Here is a 12,784-nt window from a genome sequence, read left to right on the forward strand (position 1 = left end):
GGCGGCGCAGACGCGACGCGAGAGACGCCGGCCCCGGCGGCGCAGACGCGACGCGAGAGACGCCGGCCCCGGCGGCGCAGACGCGACGCGAGAGACGCCGGCCCCGGCGGCGCAGACGCGACGCGAGAGACGCCGGCCCCGGCGGCGCAGACGCGACGCGAGAGACGCCGGGCCCGGGCGCAACGAACCACGCAAAGAGGTGCGGCCGTGAGGAGCTACCCCACGCCTGAGGCCAGGGCCGGCGGCCGAGAGGAGCTCCCCCACGTCCAACAGGCGGTGGCTGCGCGGGCGCAGGAGGGCCGAGAGGAGCTACTCCGCGTTCAAGGTCAGGAGGGGTGGCCTTGAGGAGATACCCCTCGTCCAAGGTAAGGTACAGCGGCTGCACTTTGCTGGAGCGGCTGTGAAGAGATTTTCCACGACCAAGGTAAGAGAAACCCAAATAAGACGGTAGGTATTGCTAGGGGGCACCAGAGGGCAGACAAACTGAAATCATAATCACAGGAAACTAGCTGATCTAATCACATGGACCACAGCCGAATGTGGTCCCCTGGAGAAGGGAATGGCAAACCACTTCAGTATACTTGCCTTGAGAACCCCATGAACAGTAACAAAGGGCAAAATTATAGGATACTGAATGAGGAATTCCCCAGGTCGGTAGGTGCTCAGTATGTTACTGGAGCTCAGTGGAGAAATAACTATAGAAGGAATAAATGGATGGAGCAAAAGCAAAACCAATACCCAGTTGTGGTTGTGACCAATGATAGAAACAAGGTCCGGTGCTGTAAAGAGCAATATTGCATAGGAACCTGGAATGTTAGGTCCATGAATCAAGGCAAATTGGAAGTGGTCAAACAGGAGATGGCAAGAGTGAACGTCGACATTCTAGGAATCAGTGAATTAAAATGGACTGGAATGGGTGAATTTAACTCGGATGACCATTATATCTACTACTGTGGGCAGGAATCCCTTAGAAGAAATGGAGTAGCCATCATGGTCAACAAAAGAGTCCGAAATGCAGTACTTGGATGCAATCTTAAAAATGACAGGATGATTTCTGTTCGTTTCCAAGGCAAACCATTCAATATTACAGTAATCCAGGCCTATGCCCCAACCAGTACTGCTGAAGAAGCCGAAGTTAATCGGTTCTATGAAGACCTACAAGACCTTTTAGAACTAACACCCAAAAAAGATGTCCTTTTCATTCTAGGGGACTGGAATGCAAAAGTAGGAAGTCAAGAAACACCTGGAGTAACTGGCAAATTTGGCCTTGGAGCACGGAATGAAGCAGGGCAAAGGCTAATAGAGTTTTGTCAAGAGAATGCACTGGTCATAGCAAACACCCTCTTCCAACAACACAAGAGAAGACTCTACACATGGACATCACCAGATGGTCAACACCGAAATCAGATTGATTATATTCTTTGCAGCCAAAGATGGAGAAGCTGTATACAGTTAGCGAAAACAAGACCAGGAGCTGACTGTGGCTCAGATCATGAACTCCTTATTGCGAAGTTCAGACTTAAATTGAAGAAAGTAGGGAAAACCACTAGACCATTCAGATATGACCTCAATCAAATCCCTTATGATTATGCAGTGGAAGTGAGAAATAGATTTAAGGGACTAGATCTGATTGATAGAGTGCCTGATGAACTCTGGACGGAGGTTCGTGACATTGTACAGGACACAGGGACCAAGACCATCCCCATGGAAAAGAAATGCAAAAGAGCGAAATGGCTGTCTGAGGAGGCCTTACAAATAGCTGTAAAAAGAAGAGAGGCGAAAAGCAAAGGAGAAAAGGAAAGATATAAGCATCTGAATGCAGAGTTCCAAAGAATAGCAAGGAGAGATAAGAAAGCCTTCCTCAGTGATCAATGCAAAGAAATAGAGGAAAACAACAGAATAGGAAAAACAAGAGACCTCTTCAAGAAAATTAGAGATTCCAAGGGAACTTTTCATGCAAAGATGGGCTCGATAAAGGACAGAAATGGTATGGACCTAACAGAAGCAGAAGATATTAAGAAGAGGTGGCAGGAATACACAGAAGAACTGTACAAAAAAGATCTTCACGACCAAGATAGTCACGATAATGTGATCACTGACCTAGAGCCAGACATCTTGGAATGTGAAGTCAAGTGGGCCTTAGAAAGCATCACTACGAACAAAGCTAGTGGAGGTGATGGAATTCCAGTTGAGCTATTTCAAGTCTTGAAAGATGATGCTGTGAAAGTGCTGCACTCAATATGCCAGCAGATTTGGAAAACTCAGCAGTGGCCACAGGACTGGAAAAGGTCAGTCTTCATTCCAATCCCAAAGAAAGGCAATGCCAAAGAATGCTCAAACTACCGCACAATTGCACTCATCTCACACGCTAGTAAAGTCATGCTCAAAATTCTCCAAGCCAGGCTTCAGCAGTATGTAAACCGTGAACTCCCAGATGTTCAAGCAGGTTTTAGAAAAGGCAGAGGCACCAGAGATCAAATTGCCAACATCCGCTGGATCATGGAGAAAGCAAGAGAGTTTCAGAAAAACATCTATTTCTGCTTCATTGACTATGCCAAAGCCTTTGACTGTGTGGATCACAATAAACTGTGGAACATTCTGAAAGAGATGGGAATCCCAGACCACCTGACCTGCCTCTTGAGAAACCTGTATGCCGGTCAGGAAGCAACAGTTAGAACCAGTCATGGAACAACAGACTGGTTCCAAATAGGAAAAGGTGTACGTCAAGGTTGTATATTGTCACCTTGCTTATTTAACTTATATGCAGAGTACATCATGAGGAACGCTGGGCTGGAAGAAGCACAAGCTGGAATCAAGATTGCTGGGAGAAATATCAATAACCTCAGATATGCAGATGACACTACCCTTATGGCAGAAAGTGAAGAGGAACTCAAAAGCCTCTTGATGAAAGTGAAAGAGGAGAGTGAAAAGGTTGGCTTGAAGCTCAACATTCAGAAAACAAAGATCATGGCATCTGGTCCCATCACTTCATGGGAAATAGATGGAAAAACAGTGGAAACAGTGTCAGACTTTGTTTTTTTGGGCTCCAAAATCACTGCAGATGCTGATTGCAGCCATGGAATTAAAAGACGCTTGCTCCTTGGAAGGAAAGTTATGACCAACCTTGATAGTATATTAAAAAGCAGAGACATTACTTTGCCAACCAAGGTCCGTCTAGTCAAGGCAATGGTTTTTCCCGTGGTCATGTATGGATGTGAGAGTTGGACTGTGAAGAAAGCTGATCGCCGAAGAATCGATGCTTTTGAACTGTGGTGTTGGAGAAGACTCTTGAGAGTCCCTTATACTGCAAGGAGATCCAACCAGTCCATTCTAAAGGAGATCAATCCTGGATGTTCATTGGAGGGACTGATGCTAAAGCTGAAACTCCAATACTTTGGCCACCTCATGAGACGAGCTGACTCACTGGAAAAGACTCTGATGCTGGGAAAGGTTGGGGGCGGGAGGAGAAGGGGACGACGGAGAATGAGATGGCTGGATGGCATCACCGACTCTGTGGACATGAGTTTGAGTGTACTCCGGGAGTTGGTGATGGACAGGGAGGCCTGGCGTGCTGTGATTCATGGGGTCGCGGAGAGTCGGACACGACTGAGCGACTGAACTGAACTGAACTGAACTGGTAGAGTCTTTAGGGTTTTCTGTGTAGAGGATCATGTCATCAGCGAACAGTGAAAGTTTTACTTCTTTTCCAATTTGTATTCCTTTTATGTCTTTTTCTGCTCTGATTGCTGTGGCCAAAACTTCCAGAACTATGTTGAATAGTAGTGGTGAGAGTGGGCACCCTTGTCTTGTTCCTGACTTTAGGGGAAATGCTTTCAGTTTTTCACCATTGAGGATAATGTTTGCTGTGGGTTTGTCATATATAGCTTTTATTATGTTGAGGTATGTCCCTTCTATTCCCACTGTTTGGAGGGTTTTTATCAAAAATGGATGTTGAATTTTTTCAAAGGCTTTCTCTGCATCTATTGAGATAATCATATGATTTTTATTTTCCAGTTTGTTAATGTGGTGTATTACGTTGATTGATTTGCGGATATTGAAGAATCCTTGCTTTCCTGAGATAAAGCCCACTTGGTCATGATGTATGATCTTGTTAATGTGTTGTTGGATTCTGATTGCTAGAATTTTGTTAAGGATTTTTGCATCTATGTTCATCAGTGATATTGGCCTGTAGTTTTCTTTTTCTGTGGGATCTTTACCAGGTTTTGGGATTAGGGTGATGGTGGCCTCATAGAATGAGTTTGGAAGTTTCCCTTCCTCAGCAGTTTTCTGTTAGTGTTTGAGTAGGATAGGTGTTAGGTCTTCTCTAAATTTTTGGTAGAATTCAGCTGTGAAGCCATCTGGACCTGGGCTTTTGTTTGCTGGAAGATTTCTGATTACAGCCTCTAGTTCCGTGGTTGTGATGGGTCTATTCAGGTTTTCTATTTCTTCCTGGTTCAGTTTTGGCAAGGTGTACTTTTCTAGGTATTTGTCCATTTCTTCCAAGTTATTCATTTTATTGCCATATAATTGCTGATAGTATTCTCTAATAATCCTTTGTATTTCTGTGTTGTCTGTTGTGATCTCTCCATTTTCATTTCTAATTTTATTGATTTGGTTCTTCTCCCTTTGTTTCTTGATGAGTCTGGCTAGTGGTTTGTCAATTTTATTTACCTTCTCAAAGAACCAGCTTTTGGCTTTGTTGATTTTTGCTATGGTCTCTTTTGTTTCTTTTGCATTTATCTCTGCCCTAATTTTTACGATTTCTTTCTTTCTACTAACCCTGGGGTTCTTCATTTTTTCCTTTTCTAGTTACTTTAGATGTAGAGTTATATTATTATTTGACTTTTTTCTTGTTTCTTGAGGTGTGTCTGTATTGCTATGAACTTCCCCCTTAGCACTGCTTTTACAGTGTCCCAGAGGTTTTGGATTGTTGTGTTTTCATTTTCATTCATTTCTATGCATATTTTGATTTCTCTTTTGATTTCTTCTATAATTTGCTCTTTATTCAGCAGCGTGTTGTTCAGCCTCCATATGTTGGCATTTTTAATAGTTTTTCTCCTGTAATTGAGATCTAATCTTACTGCGTTGTGGTCAGAAAAGATGTTTGAATGATTTCAATTTTTTTGAATTTTCCAAGGCTAGATTTATGGCCCAGGATGTAATCTATCCTGGAAAATTTCCGTGTGCGCTTGAGAAAAAGGTGAAATTCATTGTTTTGGGGTGAAATGTCCTGTAGATATCTATTAGGTCTAACTGGTCTATTGTATTTTTTAAAGTTTGTCTTTCCTTGTTAATTTTCTGTTTAGTTGATCTATCCATAGGTGTGAGTGAGGTATTAAAGTCTCCCACTCTTACTGTGTTATTGTTAATTTCCCCTTTCATACTTGTTAGTAATTGTCTTACATATGGCGGTGCTCCTATGTTGGGTGCATAAATATTTATAATTGTTATATCTTCTTCTTGGATTGATTCTTTGATCATTATGTAGTTTCCTTCTTTGTCTCTTTTCACAGCCTTTGTTTTAAAGTCTGTTTTATCTGATATGTATATTGCTACTCCTGCTTTCTTTTGGAGTCTGTTTGCATGGAATATCTTTTTCCAGCCCTTCACTTTCAGTCTGTATGTGTCCCTCGTTTTGAGGTGGGTCTCTTGTAAACAACGTATATGGGGGTCTTGTTTTTGTTTGCATTCAGCCAGCCTTTGTCCAAAAGACTGTTCTATACACCTGTGTCTCTTTTGTTGTCTCGCATACTGGGTTATCGTTACCATCTTTCTAAATTCCATATATATGCGTTAGTATACTGTATTGGTGTTTTTCTTTCTGGCTTACTTCACTCTGTATAATAGGCTCCAGTTTCATCCACCTCATTAGAACTGATTCAAATGTATTCTTTTTAATGGCTGAGTAATATTACATTGTGCATATGTACCACAACTTTCTTATCCATTCATCTGCTGATGGACATTTAGGTTGCTTCCATGTCCTGGCTATTATAAACAGTGCTGCGATGAACATTTAGGTACACGTGTCTCTTTCAATTCTAGCTTCCTTGATATGTATACCCAGCAGTGGGATTGCTGGGTCATACGGCAGTTCTATTTCCAGTTTTTAAAGGAGTCTCCACACTGTTCTCCATAGTGGCTATACTAGTTTGTATTCCCACCAACAGTGTAAGAGGGTTCCCTTTTCTCCACACCCTCTCCAGCACTTATTGCTTGTAGACATTTGGATAGCAGCCATTCTGACTGGCGTGAAATGGTTTCTCATTGTGGTTTCGATTTGCATTTCTCTGATTATGAGTGATGTTGAGCATCTTTTCATGTGCTTGTTAGCCATGTATATGTCTTTTTTGGAGAACTGTCTGTTTAGTTCTTTGGTCCATTTTTTGATTGGGTCGTTTATTTTTCTGGAATTGAGCTCCAGGAGTTGCTTGTATATTTTTGATTTAATTCTTTGTCAGTTGCTTCATTTGCTATTATTTTTTTTTCCATTCTGAAGACTGTCTTTTCACCTTGCTTATAGTTTCCTTCATTGTACAAAAGTTTTTAATTTTAATTAGGTCCCATTTGTTTATTTTTGCTTTTATTTCCATTACTCTGGGAGGTGGGCCATAGAGGATCTTATGTGATTTATCTGCGAGCGTTTTGCCTATGTTTTCCTCTAGGAGTTTTATAGTTTCTGGTCTTACATTTAGATCTTTAATCCATTTTGAGTTTATTTTTGTGTATGGTGTTAGAAAGTGTTCTAGTTTCATCTTTTAGAAACAGTTGACCAGTGTTCCAAACACCACTTTTTAAAGAGATTGTCTTTTCTCCATTGTATATTCTTGCCTCCTTATCAAAGATAAGGTGTCTGTAGGTGCATGGATTTATCTCTGGGCTTTCTATTTTGTTCCATTGATTTATATTTCTCTCTTTGTGCTTGTGCCATACTGTCTTGATGACTGTAGCTTTGTAGTATAGTCTGAAGTCAGGCAAGTTGATTCCTCCAGTTCCATTCTTATTTCTCAAGATTGCTTTGGCTCTTCGAGGTTTATTGTATTTCCATACAAATTGTGAAATTATTTGCTTTAGTTCTCTGAAAAATACCGTTGGTAACTTGATAGGAATTGCATTGAATCTGTAGATTGCTTTTGGTACTATATTCATTTTCACTATATTGATTCTGCCAATCCGTGAACACAGTATATTTCTTCATCTATTTGTGTCCTCTTTGATTTGTTTCACCAGTGTTTTATAGTTTTCTATATATAGGTCTTTTGTTTCTTTAGGTAGATATATTTCTACGTATTTTATTCTTTTCGTTGCAATGGTGAATGGAATTGTTTCCTTAATTTCTCTTTCTATTTTTTCATTGTTAGTGTATAGGAATGCAATGAATTTCTCTGTGTTAATTTTATATCCTGCAACTTTACTATATTCTTTGTATATAGTAAATTTATTAATTTACTATATAGTATATAAATTACTATATTTATATACTATATAAATTACTATATATTTACTATATACTATATAAATTAAATCTATTAATTTTCTGGTGGAGTCCTTAGGATTTTCTATGTAGAGGATCATGTCATTTGCAGTGAGAGTTTTGCTTCTTATTTTTTCCAATCTGGATTCCTTTTATTTCTTTTTCTACTCTGATTGCTGTGGCCAAAACTTCCAAAACTATGTCGAATGTTAGTGGTGAGAGTGAGCACCCTTGTCTTGTTCCTGACTTGAGGGGAAATGCTTTCAATTTTTCACCATTGAGGATAATGTTTTCTGTGGGTTTGTCATGTTATTATTATTTTTATACTTTTATTATCTTGAGGTATCTTCCTTCTATGCCTGCGTTCTGGAGGGTTTTACTTTTTATCATAAATTGATGTTGGATTTTGTCAAATGCTTTCTCTGCATCTGTTGATATAATCATATGGTTTTTATCTTTCAATTTGGCAATGTGGTCTATTATGTTGATTGATTTGCAGATATTGAAGAATCCTTGCATTCCTGGGATAAAGCCCACTTGGTCATGATGTATGATCTTTTTAATATGTTGTTGGATTCTGTTTGCTAGAATTTTGTTAAGGATTTTTGTATCTATGTTCATCAGTGATATTGGCCTGTAGTTTTCTTTTTTTGTGGCATCTTTGTCTTGTTTTGGTATTAGGGTGATGTTGGTCTCATAGAATGAGTTTGGAAGTTTCCCTTCCTCAGCAATTTTCTGGAAAAGTTTGAGTAGGATAGGTGTTAGGTCTTCTCTAAATTTTTGGTAGAATTCAGCTGTGAAGCCATCTGGTCCTGGGCTTTTGTTTGCTGGAAGATTTCTAATTACAGTTTCAATATCCATGCTTGTGATGAGTCTGTTAAGATTTTCTATTTCTTCCTAGTTCAGTCTTGGAAAGTTGTAATTTTCTAAGAATTTTTCCATTTCTTCCAAGTTGTCCATTTTACTGACATATAGTTGCTGATAATAGTCTCTTATGATCCTTTGTATTTCTGTGTTGTCTCTTGTGATCTCTCTATGTTCATTTCTAATTTTGTTGATTTGATTCTTCTCCCTTTGTTTCTTGATGAGTCTAGCTAATTGTTTGTCAATTTTATTTATCTTCTCAAAGTAAGAACTTTTAGCTTTGTTGATTTTTGCTATGGTCTCTTTTATTTCTTTTGTATTTATTTCTGCCCTAAGTTTTTCTTTTTAATTTAAAAAAGTTTTTTTAAATTATTTTTTTATTGGAGGTTAATTATTTTACAATATTATATTGGTTAGTTTTGCCATACATTGAAATGAATCCGCCCCGGGTGTACATGAGTTCCCCTTCCTGAATCCCCTTCCCACCTCCCTCCTCCCTTTATCCTCCCTCTGGGTCATCCCCGCACACCAGCCCCGAGCATCCATTTATGATAAAAACCCTCCAGAAAGTGGGAATAGAAGGGACATACCTCAACATAATAAAAGCTGTATATGACAAACCCACAGCAAACATTATCCTCAATGGTGAAAAACTGAAAGCATTTCCCCTAAAGTCAGGAACAAGACAAGGGTGCCCACTCTCACCACTACTATTCAACATAGTTCTGGAAGTTTTGGCTACAGCAATCAGAGCAGAAAAAGACATAAAAGGAATACAAATTGGAAAAGAAGAAGTAAAACTTTCACTGTTCGCTGATGACATGATCCTCTACACAGAAAACCCTAAAGACTCTACCAGAAAACTACTAAATCAATGAATGTAGTAAAGTTGCAGGATATAAAATCAACACACAGAAATCCCTTTCATTCCTATACACTAATAAAGAGAAAATAGAAAGAGAAATTAAGGAAACTATTCCATTCACTGTTGCAATGAAAAGAATTAAATACTTAGGAATATATCTACCTAAGGAAACAAAAGACTTGTACATAGAAAACTATAAAACACTAGTGAAAGTAATCAAAGAGGACACTCATAGATGGAGAAATATACCGTGTTCATGGATTGGAAGAATAAATTTTGTAAAAATGAGTATACTGCCCTAAGTTTTAACATTTCTTTCCTTCTACTAACCCTGATGTTTTTCATTTCTTCCTTTTCTAGCTTCTTAGGTGTAGAGTTAGGTTATTTAGTTGACTTTTTCTGGTTTCTTGAGGTATGCCTGTATTGCTATGAACCTTCCCCTTAGCACTGTTTTTACAGTGTCCCATAGACTTTGGGTTGTTGTGTTTTCATTTTCATTCATTTCTATGCATATTTTGATTTCATTTTTAATTTCTTCTGTGATTTGTTGGTTATTCAGCAGCATGTTGTTCAGCCTCCATATATTGGAATTTTTAATAGTTTTTCTCCTGTAATTTACATCTAATCTTACTGCATTGTGGTTAGAAAAGATGCTTGGAATAATTTCATTTTTTCTTTTTGAATTTACAAAGGCTAGATTTATAGCCCAGGATGTGCTCTGTCCTGGAGAAGGTCCCCTGTGCACTTGAGAAAAAGGTGAAATTCATTGTTTTGGGATGAAATGTCCTATAGATATCAATTGGGTCTAACTAGTCTATTGTATCATTTAAAGTTTGTGTTTCCTTTTTACTTTTCTGTTCAGTTGATCTATCCATAGGTGTGAGTGGTGTATTAAAGTCTCCCGCTATTATTGTGTTATTGTTAATTTCCCCTTTCATACTTGTTAGCATTTGCTTTACATATTGCAGTGCTCCTATGTTGGGTGCATATGTATTTGTAATTGTTATGTCTTCTTGGATTGATCCTTTGATCATTATGTAATGTCCTTCTTTGTCTCTTTTCACGGCCTTTACTTTAAAGTTTATTTTATCTGATATGAGTATTTGTACTCCTGCTTTCTTTTGGTCTCTATTTGCACGGAATATCTTTTTCCAGCCCTTCACTTTCAGTCTGTATGTGTATTTCAGTGTTTAGATTATACTTAAAAATTAGAGCTATTTTAAAGCAATGTTCAAATCCCAGGAAATCTATTAGCTTCCAACTTTTACAACAAATCTACTCAATTGTTTTATGGAGACTTTCTAGAGAGTCCTGTTAAAGAGAACGAAGATACGGGCTTGATCAAACTGCCATGTGAAGTAATAGCATATGTATAATGATTGGTAAGTGATAGACTGCTGCTGCTGCTAAGTCGCTTCAGTCATATCCGACTCTGTGAGACCCCATAGACGGCAGCCCACCAGGCTCTTCTGTCCGTGGTATTTTCCAGGCAAGAGTACTGGAGTGGGGTGCCATTGACTTCTCCGAAGTGATAGACAGGCAACACAAAACATACAACATGTATGGATTATCTTTGTTTTTGTTCTCAGTATTTCAAGAAGCAAGCTAATTTTCTTAAGCCTCTTGTAAATTCTTTCATTCTCTATACTGAAACTTTCTTCCAAAATAAATTAGAATTGTAGCTACAATGTATTCAAAATTTCATTTCTTCAAGCACATAGCAAGATAACTTGTAGGCATATGACATAAAATAGTAGCTTAAAATATGTCTGAATCATTGACTCTTGACCATTATGTTCTTTACTCTCAAGTAAAACTTATGTAATTCTCTTTTGTTTCTCTTTAAAAATCTGTCTATCCTTCAAGGCCAAGTAAAAGATGCATGATAGTCACATATGATTTTGTACAATCTCTCCCCACAACTGTATTATGATATTAACTAACACCACTGGCTTGGGAGGTTCCTGAAAGTAAAACTATATCTTTCCCTGTCATCTATTTCACCAAATTTAAAGTATAAAATTGGTCATTTATTTAAGACTACTTATTCAGTTATCAGGAATAAAGGAATAATAGAACTAGAGCTTACTGTATGCTTACAATATGTTTGATATATTATCTATATTATTTTGTCCTATATACCACTTTATGAACAAAATCATATTAAATTGGTTTTGTAGATAATGACTGAGTCAGGTCAATCCATCTTCTCTGACTGATTTAGTCAGAATCAGGTGTAGTCTCCTGATCATATTCTTTTCATTGCGTTTTTTTTTCTCCAAATCTAAAGTGATTTTTAAATGAATTTTGATACATCATACATTCAAAATCAGAAAAGTGTTCTTTAATAATCAAAGTAAATATTTAGTAGTTACGTGTCTTCAATGTGAAAACAATTTTGTTTTCATTAGTTTGTTCACTGTGTTCTTGACATACTTATTTCTCAGACTGTAGATCAGGGGATTCAACATGGGGATGACCGCCGTGTAAAGTGCAGATGCCACTCTGACTGTGTGCCTGGAGGTTGTGGAGCTGGGCACACAGTAAAGGAAGAGGGTCGTGCTGGCGAAGATGCTGATAGCGGTCAGGCGGGAGGCGTAGGTGGAGAAGGCTTTGCGGCACCCACCAGCTGATTGCATCCTCAAGGTGGTGACAACAGTAAACACGTAAAACGTGAGAATGACGAGCAATGTGATCACCACATTAAAGATGGCAACAGTGAAAAGAAGCAGCTGGCTGAGATAAGAATAAGAATAAGAGAGGGAAATCAAGGAAGAAAGCTCACAGAAGAAGTGATTGTGTTGAAACCGCGAAAAGATAATTTGACAGCAGAACACGTGAGAGTCAAGGAGCAAGCTACTCCCCATGCATATGACACGACCACTAGCATGGCACAGAGTCTCTGGGACATGACGACTGTGCAGAGCAGAGGGTTGCAAATAGCCATGAAGCGGTCATAGGCCATCACAGCAAATAGAATTAATTCAATCACCACAAAGGTGCAAACGAGAAAGAACTGCACCATACATCCTGAAAATGAAATGGTTCTGTCTTCTGCAAGTAGGCTCACCAACATCTTGGGAGCAATGATGGAAGAATAGCAGAAATCCACAAATGAGACGTGGCTGAGAAAAAGTACGTGGGGGCATGCAGTTTGGGGTTAACTTTGATGATGACCATCATCCCAAGGTTCCCTGCTATGCTGAAGCTGTAGATGGCCAGAAATACCAGGAAGAAGGGGGCCTGCAGTTCTGAGTAGTCTGAGAAACCCAAGAGGGCAAATGTGGCCCCAACAGTTATATTTCTCTTGGTCAAAGACATGCTTCCTGATGGGCGGATCTGAAAATCTGCCTTGGAAATAATATATTAGGAGAGTGATTGACACAAAAAGCATGCTTACCTGTGCCCTGTGCAGAGGGGATATGAAATGAGCCAAAATGAATCTGTGTTATAATCCTGATAAGGGTTCATCATCCAAGGCAAAAATAGCTACAGCTTCAGAAAAGAATTACTAGTTAATTTTTTCCTCAAAAATTATAAAACTTAATTCTGTTCAAGTTCTGAAATATAATTTTAATGAC

At 38.8% G+C, this 12,784-nt stretch overlaps 1 protein-coding gene across 1 annotated transcript; it reads right to left on the reverse strand.

The window, feature by feature from the left end:
- Window positions 1-11,584: 11,584 nt before the first annotated feature.
- LOC129560428 (olfactory receptor 5D16-like) lies at window positions 11,585-12,524 on the reverse strand. The gene is given in 3 exon segments (XM_055432546.2): window positions 11,585-12,003; window positions 12,006-12,332; window positions 12,335-12,524. Coding segments are annotated over 3 exon segments (936 nt in total).
- Window positions 12,525-12,784: the final 260 nt, after the last annotated feature.

The sequence above is a fragment of the Moschus berezovskii genome, chromosome 16 (assembly GCF_049115385.1).
Source record: "Moschus berezovskii isolate FMDL1 chromosome 16, NW_MosBer_1.0, whole genome shotgun sequence".
NCBI lineage: Eukaryota > Metazoa > Chordata > Mammalia > Artiodactyla > Moschidae > Moschus > Moschus berezovskii.